The sequence below is a fragment of the Hippocampus comes genome, unplaced genomic scaffold, assembly GCF_001891065.2.
Source record: "Hippocampus comes isolate QL1 unplaced genomic scaffold, H_comes_QL1_v1.1 scaffold7, whole genome shotgun sequence".
In the NCBI taxonomy this organism is placed as follows: Eukaryota; Metazoa; Chordata; class Actinopteri; order Syngnathiformes; family Syngnathidae; genus Hippocampus; species Hippocampus comes.
In genome coordinates, this window is record NW_017842060.1 from 1,948,685 (window position 1) to 1,961,984 (window position 13,300).

At 44.0% G+C, this 13,300-nt stretch overlaps 2 protein-coding genes across 5 annotated transcripts; both read right to left on the reverse strand.

Moving 5' to 3' along the window:
- Nucleotides 1-117: 117 nt before the first annotated feature.
- Nucleotides 118-5,682, reverse strand: asah1b (N-acylsphingosine amidohydrolase (acid ceramidase) 1b). 3 transcript variants are annotated; one of them, XR_002167261.1, is made up of 15 exons: nucleotides 5,521-5,682; nucleotides 5,358-5,404; nucleotides 4,628-4,718; nucleotides 4,438-4,524; nucleotides 4,264-4,342; nucleotides 3,877-3,951; nucleotides 3,713-3,758; nucleotides 3,191-3,335; nucleotides 3,033-3,087; nucleotides 2,857-2,938; nucleotides 2,411-2,542; nucleotides 1,440-1,563; nucleotides 925-981; nucleotides 392-838; nucleotides 118-241 (listed from the first exon to the last, which is right to left on the reverse strand). XR_002167261.1 is itself a non-coding variant. In XM_019862011.1 (15 exons), exons 1-14 carry the CDS (start codon nucleotides 5,584-5,586, stop codon nucleotides 749-751), a joined length of 1,176 nt encoding a protein of 391 aa, XP_019717570.1. In that variant the 5' UTR covers nucleotides 5,587-5,682; the 3' UTR covers nucleotides 118-444; nucleotides 715-748. The 3 variants fall into 3 exon arrangements, 2 of the variants coding, with proteins under 2 accessions (XP_019717570.1, XP_019717569.1); XM_019862011.1 differs by having other exon boundaries at nucleotides 118-444; nucleotides 715-838; XM_019862010.1 differs by having other exon boundaries at nucleotides 118-838.
- An 857-nt stretch (nucleotides 5,683-6,539) lies between these two features.
- frg1 (FSHD region gene 1) lies at nucleotides 6,540-12,747 on the reverse strand. Of its 2 annotated transcripts, XM_019862012.1 has the most exons (10): nucleotides 12,631-12,747; nucleotides 12,019-12,086; nucleotides 11,842-11,915; nucleotides 11,664-11,712; nucleotides 10,141-10,198; nucleotides 9,912-10,026; nucleotides 8,780-8,884; nucleotides 8,606-8,697; nucleotides 7,317-7,427; nucleotides 6,540-7,167 (listed from the first exon to the last, which is right to left on the reverse strand). In XM_019862012.1, exons 1-10 carry the CDS (start codon nucleotides 12,687-12,689, stop codon nucleotides 7,131-7,133), a joined length of 768 nt encoding a protein of 255 aa, XP_019717571.1. In that variant the 5' UTR covers nucleotides 12,690-12,747; the 3' UTR covers nucleotides 6,540-7,130. The 2 variants fall into 2 exon arrangements, with proteins under 2 accessions (XP_019717571.1, XP_019717572.1); XM_019862013.1 differs by lacking the exon at nucleotides 11,664-11,712 and having other exon boundaries at nucleotides 11,793-11,915.
- Between the last annotated feature and the right edge of the window lie 553 nt (nucleotides 12,748-13,300).

A 13,300-nucleotide genomic window follows, 5' to 3' on the forward strand; every position in this document is an offset into this window, starting at 1 on the left:
GTTGTCAAATACCTTGATCGATCTTTGGGTGCAATTTTAATCAAGCATTTCCTTACTTGTCCAAGTATGAATTAAAATCAGTTACATTCTGGTATTTTGTAAAAATGGGAAAAAAAGTACAGTCACCATTGCTGGCAGTGTTTGATTTAAAATAGTCAGTATAAAGCTGATAGTCGTAGATCAGTAGAAAATTATCTGTCAAAGGTCCAATGAATTTTAAATTCTGATGGGCCATCTCGTGCTTCAAGAGAAAACAAAACAATTGTCAGGATTACTTTCCTGCACTTGTAACCAAGCTGACCTGTTAAAACATTGAGGAGCACTAATTGACACAATGTACACACATTAGAATTGATCAAGGCTACAAAAACGACCACGCTTGGGCAAAGACGTTGCTACTTGCATTCACTGCCGTGTACGTTGACATTTGTCCACTGGAATCAAACCGTTCGCTGCCACCAAGAAATAGAAAGACATTGGGGGGTGAACTGTGCTCTGAGCACGCGCTGATTCAAACCGTTCAGAAACTCCAGAGTGTTGTTCAAAATGTGCCGTTGGGTTATTCGAAGTGCTGGAGTGAGCTCATTCTAGGTTCAGTAGTTATACAGTTGCGGAAGATAAAAGTTCTGTGGGATGTGAAAGTGGAGTCTCCCTCTCAAACGGCTGGCAGTGAATGAATGAAATACCCATTTCCATTGGCTGGGACGCTCGGCGGGTGCAGCCGGACGGTAGTGTGGTGGCGGCGTCTTCACCAGGGCATGCAGGGGTTGGGGCAGTCGCGGACGTACGACTCCAGCGTGCCTGACGACACTTGCATCAGCGTGGTATACGTTGTCAACTGTTGGTGCGTCAAAAATGGGAGAAAAATGAGCAGGACGGCGGTTTAGTGAGACACGCTCCAAATTAAAAGTTGTCACCCCTCACCTTGTTGAGGACGGGCTTAGTGGACAGCACGTCGTATAGCGTTTTCAGGGACACGTTCTGTCAAACGGCAAGAGTCACATGACTGTCACGTAACCATGACAACAGAAATAATACATTGTAAAAATAGGAGGGGGGGGGGGCGTTCTATAGAGGAAAGGTGCAAATCTAAGGGACCGGGACAAGTTATGTGTAATTGCTAAGAAGAAAAATGTCATGGAAAAAATTCTACAGCAAAGTCGCCAATTAAGACGAAAGCAAAGTCTTTGAAAAGTCATAAAGGGAAGTCAGGGATACGAGTCCAGCCTACGCTAGACAGACTCGTCGTGGTGGGTGAACATGAGAGCCAATATTACTGTTACACCCCGGCTGGAATGAAGTGCTGTCAAAATTTGAATACAGCCCAACCTGAGGTCAAAGTTCTTTTTTGTAATTTGACAAAGTCCAAATTCATGATTGTGCAAGAAGTTAAAAAAAGAAAAAAAAAAGGCAAATTTGGGTGACGGTTTTGTCCTCACGGCGCGCGTCGTTCGGTTCATGCACTCGATGGCGGGCGTGCGGCGGTCGTCCAGGAAGAGGGGCTCCTTCCAGTGGTCGTAGTTTGTCTCCAGCACAAACCAGCGGCCCAGCTTCAGATCGATCCTCCAGAGAGAGAGAGAGAGAGAGAGAGAGAGAGAGGGAGGGAAGAAGAAGAAAAAAAAAGGCTTGACACACTTGAGTTGTTTTTAGGGCTAATCAGGTGACAAACGCAATTGTCCAGTCATGTGCTTTGTGCAGTCAATCGTTGAGCAATAAAACATTTCACAAGAGCCAAAAGGACAAAAGAGCAATTTGCTTCTCCTTTCGGCTTCAAGCTCAAGTTGTGCGTTGACCTCCACCAAGCACATTCGACGAGCCGACCGGACCTTTGGACTTGTCGGACGAGGAGGACCACAGAGAGAAAAAAAAAGTTGAAATCAAAAGAAAATATTGCTGAAAAATAAAATCGAAGTAAAAACAAAATGAAGATGAGAACGGTGTCAGTTCATCGGAATAAAAGTGGCTTCTGTTCAAGAAATGAGTTCGGGGATTTTTTTCCAGAAAAACAAAAAATCGAAAGCAAATTAAAAGTTCATACTTTTGTGTGAATAAAGAATTTCTTCAATAATTTGGTTCGGTGTTTTTCTTTTAGAAAATAAAAATTTCTTCAAAAATTAAGGAAAAAACCCCAAGAATGAATATCTATTGAAATAAAAATACAAAACTAAACAAAATATTAAAACCAAAAAAGTTTTATTTTTTCATGAATAGTGGCATAACTGAGTCCCAATTTTTTCAAGAGAAAAAAAAACCCTAAATATTAAGTTTTTGAAAAAAAAAAGCTTGTTTTACAATGAACATCGTCGCATTTCTTTCAGAATTTGATTGGAATTTTTCCCGAGACAAAAACAAAATAAATTCAAAATATCCAAAGTGCGAGTCATTTCTAAAAGGGGAAGGGGCGACTTACTCCAGGATATCCAGACTGGTGAGTCTGGATCTGGTGATGATGCAACCTTGCCCCGTGCTGTTTCCTCCCAGGATGAAGTAGGCGGGCGCCAGAAGCTTCGTCTGAGCCAAACGAAACTTTGCCTCATCGTAGCTACGTCGCAAGTCGGAGAGAAGAACACGCAACAGTCGTCTTTGGAAATGGCTAAAACGATCATCAAAATTGTGCGCTTCAAACCAATCCAGCAGATTTGCCCCCTGAGACTTTTTTTGTGGTTCGACTGATGATAGTGTCCACCACATTTTATGTTTCGAAGCGCCTTGGGGAGCGAATTGTCACATTTTTTTTTTTGGCGTGGTCGGCTCATGGTTGACATGCCTACCAAATTTCAGGTTGAAGCAAAACTAGCTTCAGGGGCTTTAAAAATCAATCAATCAATCAAACTTCCAGACAAAAAAATGAAATACCTGGTTGCATTTTCCAGTACGGAGCGAGTGAGGAAGCTCATCCAGACACCATCCCGCTTTCCAAAGATCCACTCCAGGATGCCTACACGAGGACATAAAAATGCATTTGAGAGTCAAAAAGTCCGAATTTTAATGGAAACAATACGAGTCGGAATCCTCGCCAAAAAGCGACTGACCGATGTAGCCTCCGTCCAGACTGAAGCGTTCGTTCATGGTGAGGCTGAACCTGTTCTGAGAAAGGAGACGACATAAAATCATTTACAGGTGATATGACAAGTCTGCACACCCCTGTTCAGATGTCCGTTTTGTGTGTGTGTGTGTGTGTGTGTCTTACAGGCTTGAGTCCGGTCAGCATGCCGACGTAACCGGCAAAGCTGGTGGACTTGAAGACGGTGCGGTTGTTCCTCTTGAAGTTCACATTGATCACTAAAGACCTCAGCTGCTCACTCATGACCCAAGACTTGTTCTTCACATCCCATCTGACACACACACACACACACACACACACACACATACGCAAACAGACAGATTTGACTCATGTCTAAACGCCACAGGAGACATTTTGGCACGAGCATCGCGTGCGGATTTCAAATGATCTTTTTTCCACAGTCACAGGTTGCTAGGCATATTTTGCGGGGCACAATTATTGACACCCAATATGTATATTTTTTCACATTTCATTTAATGCAAAGGCCATTCATGAACTCTTTGCTGCTACTTAGCCAAAAGCAGAGAACTACGGGGGAAAAAAAGTCTGAACCCTAGCAGATGAAAAAGTAATACCGGGAGTACTTCAAAAAAACGTACCACCCCCCCCCGCCCCCCCTCCCCATTGGAAAACAGGCAGAGCTCTTACCCCATGAACAAACCAAAGTCCAGGTTGCGACCATGCAGGAGGTTTCCTATTAACAAAAAAAAAAAAAAGTATTTGGCTCAATTTTGGTGACACAATTGATTGACGTATGCATTTTTTAAAATATCGTTTCTCCATTTGGTCATCTTCGACGGGAGTTGACTGACCTTTCGTGTCCTCTGCAACCACCGAAGTGCACACCGTAAACACCTCGTAGAAGATGTTAAAGAGGACCACCTCACCTACAAAAATGAACAGGAAAGTAAATCTGCGGTCCATGAGCTGCTTATAGAGGGTGGAAAAATGGCCTACATCATAATACAAAAACTCTTAACCCTATGAGAAAAAGGTCATAAAAGCTACGAGAATTTGTTTTTAATTATCCCAAAAAAAGTCATACATATCCTTACATTGTACAAGAAAAAGGTCCCCCAAAAATTATTGCAATCCTACAGGGAAAAAAAAAAGAATGCTATGAGGAAAAAAATTGAATAATTTCCCCCAAAATTGTAATTTGACACAGGAATAATTTGTAAACAGACGTGACCGTTTACCGAGAGGAACTCCCGAGGCGGCCGCGATTCCTTTCATTTCGTCACCAAACGGATACGGGAGCGAGTTGACCATCAGCGGCTGGCCGCGCAAACATCAAAACAGATTCAGATTAAAAACTACATGCACAGGATTCATTTGTTGGGGGGGAGGGAAAAACAAGGCGAGTTCCTCACCAGAGTGACATCCACCAGCATGACAAGCTTCCCGCCGGGAACAAAAGCGTTGGCCAAGTCTCGCACGGCCTGGATCATGCTCACCAACTTGGATGCAAACATCACATTGAGACGCGGGAGGCAGACAACAATAATCCTCAAAATATTTCAATAATAAAAATGATGGTGATTGTCGAGAAAAAGATTGCACCTCTGCCCTTTTGTCAGTGATGACGGCTGTCCATCGGTCCTTGGGCGGCAAGTCCAGGTCCACGGTGTACCAGCTCACGGCGCCTTTAAACCTGAATTTCAATTGGGCTTTCATGTAACATTTGGAACAAGGGCAATCAACAAAACACATGTGAATAAATCACAATCATTACGTCAAGATGGTAACTCGTCATACCGCGGTTACTCGGTTTTGTGTTGTATTTTTCAGACTTCAATTCGAAATCGAGGGGATGCGCAATGCTCTCCATTCGCTACCCTCAGATACACTTCGTCATGGCACACTTGAAATGCTAAAACCCACTGTCGTTCAATGACAAATATTTTTCTTAGATGTAGCTTCTTGTTATAATACCTCTGAAAAGGAAAAAAAAAAACCTTCATACGTCAATTTCAGCTTTTATTTTCTTTGTGGTAGTTTTATTTCCAAAAGGTGTGCTGCCTTCAGGTGCAGTCTGGAAATAATATTAGCTTCCTTGATCTCTCCCATTCTCTTTATGCGTCGACTCGACACCAGAACGTAGATTTTTCGCAACCTTAGAATGTTGTGTTTTTTTAAAAAAACATTTAAACTACGTTTTCCGTGTCTAATTTGCACAAACTGAGGGCAATCTTGAAGCGTTGTGCTCAACGAGGTGCAAGTGAAAGCACGATAGCCCAACCATAACAAAACACAAGCAAGGCGTCCCTTCGTGCACGGCAATGTGACTTACGTGGGCCCGCTCGGAGGATACATTCCCGTCCGACAGTCTTCCGTATACTGTAAATAAATACATTACAGAGGAAATCGAATTATTCCAAGAGTTAGGTTTCAAGTGACACCGTTTCTTCACACTTCGTCAACGAGACAGGGACCGAAACACGAATGTTACTTACCGGCGGCACAAACTGTGACGACGTAGCCGCGCACAAAGCAGCTAAAATAAAAAGAAAGCCGGCCATCCTGTTGACACCTGCCAACTGAAGACAAATGTTTGAAAATGACTCCAGAGTGGGGCTGCTTGTGTTGCTCGGGACACGGAAAGCCGACTTACGTTCCACCTGGGGGGGGGGGGAGCTCCGATGTCAATAAATGTGAATTAACGTTTTCTTGCGCAATATGACGGGACAAAGACGAGTGCAGTTGCTCTTATTCATTATCCAAACAAGCTAAATTCTGTCGATTAAAATATTAAACTGTCATTTTCGTAAAAAAATATGTTGGGTGTTATATAACCCCCCCTTCAATGGTTTCTTCCACGCGGAAGATTGTCGGAGTTGCTTTGGGTTATTTTGCGGTTGCGACACCAACAAGGGTAACCAATGTCAGTAAATGTGATTAAATACTACTAAATTAGTAAAACGGAAATACTTGTAATGGTTTTTATGGATAATCACAAGCCTAAATTATATTTCGGCCACAGGCGCGGATACGTCTGGTTAACATTGTGTCGATATAAAATCAGGCACCCCTCTAACGGTCATTGGTTCTTTCCTTTGCGGAAGTGGCTCACGAGGGCTGTTTTGTCGTATCAGACGGGGAGGGGAAATCGAAATCAATCTATTTTCAGCACCCCTCATATTGAATTGGTTGCGGAGGCGGGGCTTACTGGAGCCTATCCCGGTTGATTGCGGGCGGGAGGCGTACAACACACCCTGAACTGGTCCCCAGTCAGTCGCAGGGTTTATACTAGAGAGAATAACATATATTCGCACCCACAACCAGCCGTCACTGAGTGGGAACCGATCCCAAGCTACCCGCACACAAGTCGGGCGAGTGTAACACAGCGACCGAAATCGGCAATAAATAAATAGTACAATATCCTGCACATAACAAGAAGTGGTGTTAGGTAAACACTGGTTAGTAACATAACACCCCTCTAAGTTTAAGAATCAATGCTTCTTTCCACGCGGAAGTAAAAGTAAAGACAAGTATTATTTAGATTTAAAAAATAACATCAGTACATACAAGTATGAAACACATTTTTGGTAACATGGATACAGACTATTAAAAATGGTCTGAATTTGTACTACTGTAAAAATTGCGCTGAAAAAAAAAAGACATGGGACTGCTTGCAATGAAACAATCCTTTGAAACGCACTTGCCAATCTGATGGTTCTTTCTACGTGGAAGTGGAGCACATGACTTGGGTTTAGCTCCACAATAACTTTTCATTTCCTTTCATGATCTCCTCAATGCACTGCGTGACACGTGCACAACCCTTACCAAGATATGGCAGCGTTCCAAAAGAGCAAAGTTGATGCGAATATGTGAAATGGCCCCGAATATTCGCTGAGGTGTTTGACATTGAAGCCACCTACTTTGTTTGACCCACCATGAACCATACACTCACGCGGAGTTACAAAATATTCCCATCATATGTTTGTGGGATATACTTTTTAATCTTTGATTTCTAAATATAAATTATGCATAATACACGAATGGGCACAACATGTTTATTAATTCCCCCCTCCAAAAAAACAACAAAACCCCCCTCCAAAACAGTTCACTTGCAGTATCGATCAGCTTTCATTTTGCTCCTCCTGTAATGACAAAAAATATGACACCATCATGACATGCATCAGAAAGAGAAGTCAATGGACACTGAAGTGGCTTTCATCTGTGCACATTTGAAAATAAAGTTGGACTTGACTTGCGTGTGCCATGGTGGAAACATTTGTTTGGGCAGTACCTGTCGAGCAAAGCCTCGTGAAATTTTCCATCGAGTCTGGCTTTCTTCAGCATCGACGGCTCGTCCTCGTTCACCCTCAGGCGACGGTCCTGGAAACTCTGAAACTTCTTCCTATCAAGTCAGAATTTCATGAAAGAAAAAAAAAATTTTAGGCTCAAACGTTCGCACGCATGGCGACTTGGTGCTTGGCCGAATTCACGACATATAAAATGTATGTTATGTTTTTATATGAAACACGAGAAGAAAACTAAAGTTTCTTTATGCATACATTTCTCAGAGAAAAAAAAAAGTGCAGTTGGGAGTCGAGCTGAAGGTCGGCCATTATCCAGATCATCACGACAAAACAAAAGGTCACGCGCGGACGGAAAGGAGAAGCTCGCGGATGGGCGTGCATAAGCGGTCGCTTCTTCTGATGCGCGCCTTGATTGGCACGCCATCTCGGAAGCGTGCTCGCGCATTAAGTGATGCAATTTGCATGTCAACATGATGTCGACTGTGTGTATATGCGTGTGTGTTGAGTTGATGCACAGATAATGGGAGCGAAATAAGTGCCGCGTCCAAAGGTGTTCGAGTCCATACCAGTTTTCGAGCTTTCCCAGCACCTGAGCTCAACTCTACACAATATTGACACAAAAAAAAAAAAAAAAAAATGACAACCGTCACTTTAATCAGTCAATGGTTGGCACGCCGTTGTGTCTCTTTCACAGCCAAGCGCCTGTCTTCCTTCCCTTGCGCTTTTTTTACATCCCAGTCAAGCTTTTCTTTGATCCTGGCCTTCTGGTGACTGTTTTGTTGCCAAGATTTTGTGAGTTTGGAAGAGTTTTTAGTTTTGCCTTTTCTTGAAGCCAGTCCCTCAGTTGGCGGTTTATGTTGAGTTTCAAGTTCTGACTCCTCTTCCTGCACTCTTAAGACTAATACCATTCGTTATTTGACTTTCTTGATGAATAACTTTTATAATGCAAAGCTATCTGCGTGAAATGAAATCTCCTCCCCGGCGAGGTGTACTCTGACAAGTGTTTGCGTGGACTGAACAGGGAAGCAAAATTAATGAGCTGGAACGAGAAAAGTGCTGACCGGCACTAAAACGAATCCTAGTCTAGTCGCCAGACGCAAATCAAGTGCTGTGTACAACGGAGGCCGCGCCGACTTGGCTGACCAGCAATATGGAAATAAAAGCGGCAATCGCGCCGAGGGCAATTCGGACCATGTGACAAGTTTTTAAGAAAGAACTCGTCAACTATAAAAGCATGAGAATATGTCATAAAAGTGAATATGTGCACCGCACTTACACGTAATTGAGCTCGCAGGATTTGACGTTGCCTCGGTCCTCGTCGGCGATGTCGTCTTTGGGCTTCGCGTCTCGCTCTGCGCACGAGCGGATCTGCAATCGCGCAGTCGCTCGCCGTTAAAAGCCGGCAGGTCATGCGAGGGTCGCGGCGGAAAGCGCCATGAGCACACCTTACCTTCACCATCTCGCCGTCGCCCGCCGTCTTGCTCGTGGCCTCGATGTCACCGCTCTCGCTGTACGAGATGAAGCAGTTGTTGGCGGCCAGGAGCGCCATCTTGCCCTGATCCACGAGGAAAGGCCAATTGTTTTATCTCGAGGGCAGCTCTCGTAAGCTTACATGACACTCAAAGACGCTTCGTCGCCTTTAAAACATTTCAACGATGACAGTCACCTCGAACAGACTCCGAAACTTTTAGCTGCATTCAAAACTAAACGCGCATCGATATCGTTGCCTTAAACACTCAAATGCTCTAATCTCAAAGACGCTGAAAAATACGTTGGTCGTCTTGAAAACGTACTCAATCCTAAAAACGTAACTCTCAAGCACTCAAAGATGCTCGGTCGCCTTAAAGACGCAAAACGACGACCAAAGACGCCGAGTCAATTGAAAAAGTCAAGGATACTCAAGATGTTTAGCCGCACACTCAAACACACCTTTTTGCCTCGACAACTCAACATCTGAAGACACTCAAACATGCTTAGCAGCGTTAAAACTGCAACAACCAAAGACACCTGACTGTCATAAAAACTCAACCCACAAACATTCCGAGACACTCAGATACTTATTCACCTAAAAATGTCCCCAAAAAAATCAAAGATGGAGTCACAGCCATCTCGTTACCTCTGCATCCAGCGCCCTAGACGCAGAATTTTCCCGCCAGACGCACAGTGCCAAATAATGTGTGTTTTTGGGACACAAGGAAATTTCTCAGTCCAAAAAAAAACTACGGTCAATCTTTTTTTCCAGCAACGATCGCAGTTTGATAATCGCCGCCATTGTCGTTTTGATCTCGCGTTAAGTAATCTCGCGTGACGAGATTTCCGTTCTCGCGAGACAAGATTGGCGAGATCGGCCTTCACCGCGTGCACAGCAGACAATTGCCAAGTCGTGTAACGTTAAAACAAGTGTTGTGAAAGTTGATCGCGGAGATATTGCAGAGGAAGCAGCTAAAGTTGGATTTGACAGTTGGCTCAAACTGTCAAATTATCACTGGAGTCACCTATTGACACGCTTATCATGAAGCTTCAGCACTCAAAGACGCTCAAAGGCGCCGAGTGGCCTTAACAGGAAGAGGGGAGTGAGCTACCTCTTGAAAAACGGGCTCCCACTGTTCTCTGGATCCAATGGCATCGGAGCGGCCCACCACCAAGTTGTCTGCATTGAGACCCAGGTACTTCCCGTAGCCCGACTTCAAAGCTATTCTGGAAAACGGGGGGTGGGGGCGGTAGGAACACCAACCGCAAAGAGTCAGGATTCTGTTCAGGACTTTGGGTTCATACCTCGGAGTCATAGACTGTCAGTGAGTTTGTCATCACCTGTTATCAGAGAGCTTGACTGCAGTGAACTGTTCAGGGGGGTCTGGTCCTTCGTCCTCTAAAACAAAAAATAAATTAAAAAAATTATACAGTCCAGTTAATAATGAACTAACTTGTGCATATGTGCAGGGGAGTGCTTAAGTTATGTTATCGTAAAAAGGTAAAAATGATGTTGCAGTCATTTTTTAAAATGTGCATAATTTCTTCGCACCTGCCTCGTAGTCATTAATAATGCAAAAGGCTCCTCGAGGCCCACGGGGGTCACCATTATGGAAAAAAAAAAGATTGCCGTTGCTTTTTGTGAGTTTTACGATGGCTTAATGCCTCAACTCTAAAGGCACTCAAAGGCACGTCGCCTTACAAACTCAAATTCAACCAAAGGCTCACGGCCTCCTTAAAACCTAACACTCACACTGAGAGCGGCTTGAAACAAAAAAAAAATCTCAAATCAACGCCGAAATACTCACACACTCAGACGCCAAGTGTCTTAAACCTCAAAGACTCGAAGCTACATGTACGTAAACAGCAATGGTTGATTTAAAGTGACCGAAAAATACAGTTGAGTGAAAAAACCCCAATACTCAAAGACACCTACAAAAAGCCGCCTTAATTTTTTTTTTTTACTTCTGTTAGCAGCTTATTTCATTCGTGCGCAGCATAACGGCTAAATGCTACGTCACCTTGTTTGCTTTGAACTCAGGCTCCATGAACTGACCGGAATCTGCTGACCTCCGAGACCTTTTAGGTTGATATGTTCATTTCTTTCACGTGCTCAGGACCTTAACGATTCAGTGATTCAGAAGCAGAACTTGAAAGTCTTTTCCACAGCTGACTCAAGACATTCCAAAATGTTAACTTGCACTCAAAAGACATGCGGTCCATTTAAAAACTTCAGAATGAACCGCATTGGAAATCCAAAAATCCACTGGCATTTGGGGAGCAGTGGAACAAAGCAGGCGGCCACGTCAACACCTTCCTGGTTCGCGGGGTGCCGTCTATGTGCAGGAGTTATGTCATCGTTTTTGGAAAAAGCGTCCTCTTTTCTCCTTGTGAATTCCAGCTGGCGTCCTCTTTGATCTCCTGGCAATGGGGAGAATGTGAGGAAGGAGACACTTGGGGAATTGAGGGAGTTTGCGGTTTCTCTGCACTTTTCCAGCGCCTTTGATTAAACGCGCGCTGAATTAATCTGCGGAGCTGCGAGAGAGGGGGAAAAAAAAAAAAAAACGCTGTGTGCCCTGCGGCAAACTCCTCCTCACGACGCCCGCCCCACTCTCGTCCTTGCCCTGGACTCGACCCCCTCTTCGGCCGCTCCATCTCACGTCTGTGTTTCGACATCGCAAAGCTGAATTTTGTGGACAACTTCTTGGAAGTTAGAACACAGAAAAACAGCACATTTTAAGTGAGATTTGTACAGGTGTTGTTGCCTTATAAGCACCTATTTCCTCAAATGGAGGACGTCCCTCTCATGGTGTGTCGAGTGGTGCGTTATCCACTTGGGAAATCAAACATGCCCGCGGCCTCACCTTGGTGCGGCGCACCAACTGTGAAAAGCCCCGTGTCCAGGGCGTGGATGTAGGAATTGTTGTGCATCTTCATGGTGTGTCGAGTGGTGCGTTATCCACTTGGGAAATCAAACATGCCCGCGGCCTCACCTTGGTGCGGCGCACCAACTGTGAAAAGCCCCGTGTCCAGGGCGTGGATGTAGGAATTGTTGTGCATCTCAATAGCGACCGTGCCCATGATCTCGCCAAAATGTCGGACGGCCCACCAACCGCCTGGAGACGAAAGAAGAAGAAATTCCATTTACTAAATCACTACTGTTTGCGAAACATGAAGACAGGGAGATGATTACTATTAAACAGGAGGAGGGGCACATACCGACAACATCCAATTTGGATTGGTTATCTGCTGCCTTTCTCTTCTTGTTTTTGTCCTTCTTCTTTTTCCTGTCAATAAGAGAATGGAGTGGAAAAATTGGAAATTGCAACTCTCACATTTTCTTCTTCTTTTTACCCATTACTATTTTGTTTATTTATTCACGGATACAAATGTGTGAAACCAAATTTACCACTCAAAGACGTTGATTCGTGAAGAAAAAAAAAACGAACAAAATTAAGACTAAGTCGATTTGAATTCTGTTAATTGTGCTGTCCTGGATATCAATAATTGATGCCTTATTTCGTTCATCACTTGACCGAATTCAACTCCCCATCAGCGTCGCGCGGTTGCACGATATCGCCAGCAACACGCTTCTTGTTGTGCTTACTAATATTTAGAAGACGTCAATTGACACCAACGCAAAATAAGACACATTATATAAAAATAGAACATTTCAGTTTCACGGTGGGCTGTCTTATCGTCCATTATCTCAATCACGTCAACTTTCGCCTGTGAGCATTTATCTTGAATCGCTAAAGCTCCAACTGAAATGACACCGTAGCATTAAAACACCCCACAATGTACCCCTCCGCAAGACATGTCCCGCCTTACCCTTTATTCTGTCCCTTCAGAACCAATTTGGTCGATTTAACGCTGGAATATTCCGCCATTGTGTTTGCGCGGCGACGACAGGGAAGCGGAAGTTGGAAGAACAACTACGGCGGCCGCAGAGGCACGCTCCATTGCGACTTCGACTTTTTCGCAAAAAACAAATCTTCCGGTTGAATCGAAGTCTTGGTATAACGCCCCGATCTGAAATTTGCTGTTTTATCCTACGTGTGTGTTCCTAAGTTAGCTATTATTAGCTGAAGGATGCTGTATATTCAACTCTTGTTTTCTTCTTTTTTTTAAATACGTCAAATGTCAATTTAGGATTTGAGCATGCAGCAGCCACGCTTCACAGGTGTAAAATCCTCTCCTCTGAGCCTCTTTCTCCAAATAACCAGCAGGGCAACCTGCCCTCCACAGTGACATCCATCAGCAGAGTCAAAGCTCCGTGAAGCAGAGCAATGGGGCGCTCCGGTCCGACGTGAAAACCGTTCAGACGCACCTCCACTCTCATCATGTTAGAATAAAAGAGCTCATCTTTACTTAAAAGAGGGAAAAAAGTGAAACGAAGAACGTTTTTGATGTGGCAGAGAGCAATGAAAACGGCAAAAATCCCCGCAGGGGGTGTTTACTAATTAAATTCCTACATCACTCATTAAAGGAATAAGCTCTC

Excerpts from the sequence above, each read along its gene's own strand:
- frg1 (XM_019862012.1), bottom strand. The coding sequence starts at position 12,689 with ATGGCGGAATATTCCAGCGTTAAATCGACCAAATTGGTTCTGAAGGGA. Across the intron at positions 11,916-12,018 it reads ATCCAAATTGGATGTTGTCG|GCGGTTGGTGGGCCGTCCGA; the intron begins GTATGTGCCCCT and ends TTTCGTCTCCAG. Across the intron at positions 10,027-10,140 it reads GTCAAGCTCTCTGATAACAG|AATAGCTTTGAAGTCGGGCT; the intron begins GTGATGACAAAC and ends CCCGTTTTCCAG.
- asah1b (XM_019862011.1), bottom strand. The coding sequence starts at position 5,586 with ATGGCCGGCTTTCTTTTTATTTTAGCTGCTTTGTGCGCGGCTACGTCG. Across the intron at positions 4,525-4,627 it reads TCACTGACAAAAGGGCAGAG|TTGGTGAGCATGATCCAGGC; the intron begins GTGCAATCTTTT and ends TTTGCATCCAAG. Across the intron at positions 3,336-3,712 it reads GACTTTGGTTTGTTCATGGG|ATGGGATGTGAAGAACAAGT; the intron begins GTAAGAGCTCTG and ends TGTGTGTGTCAG.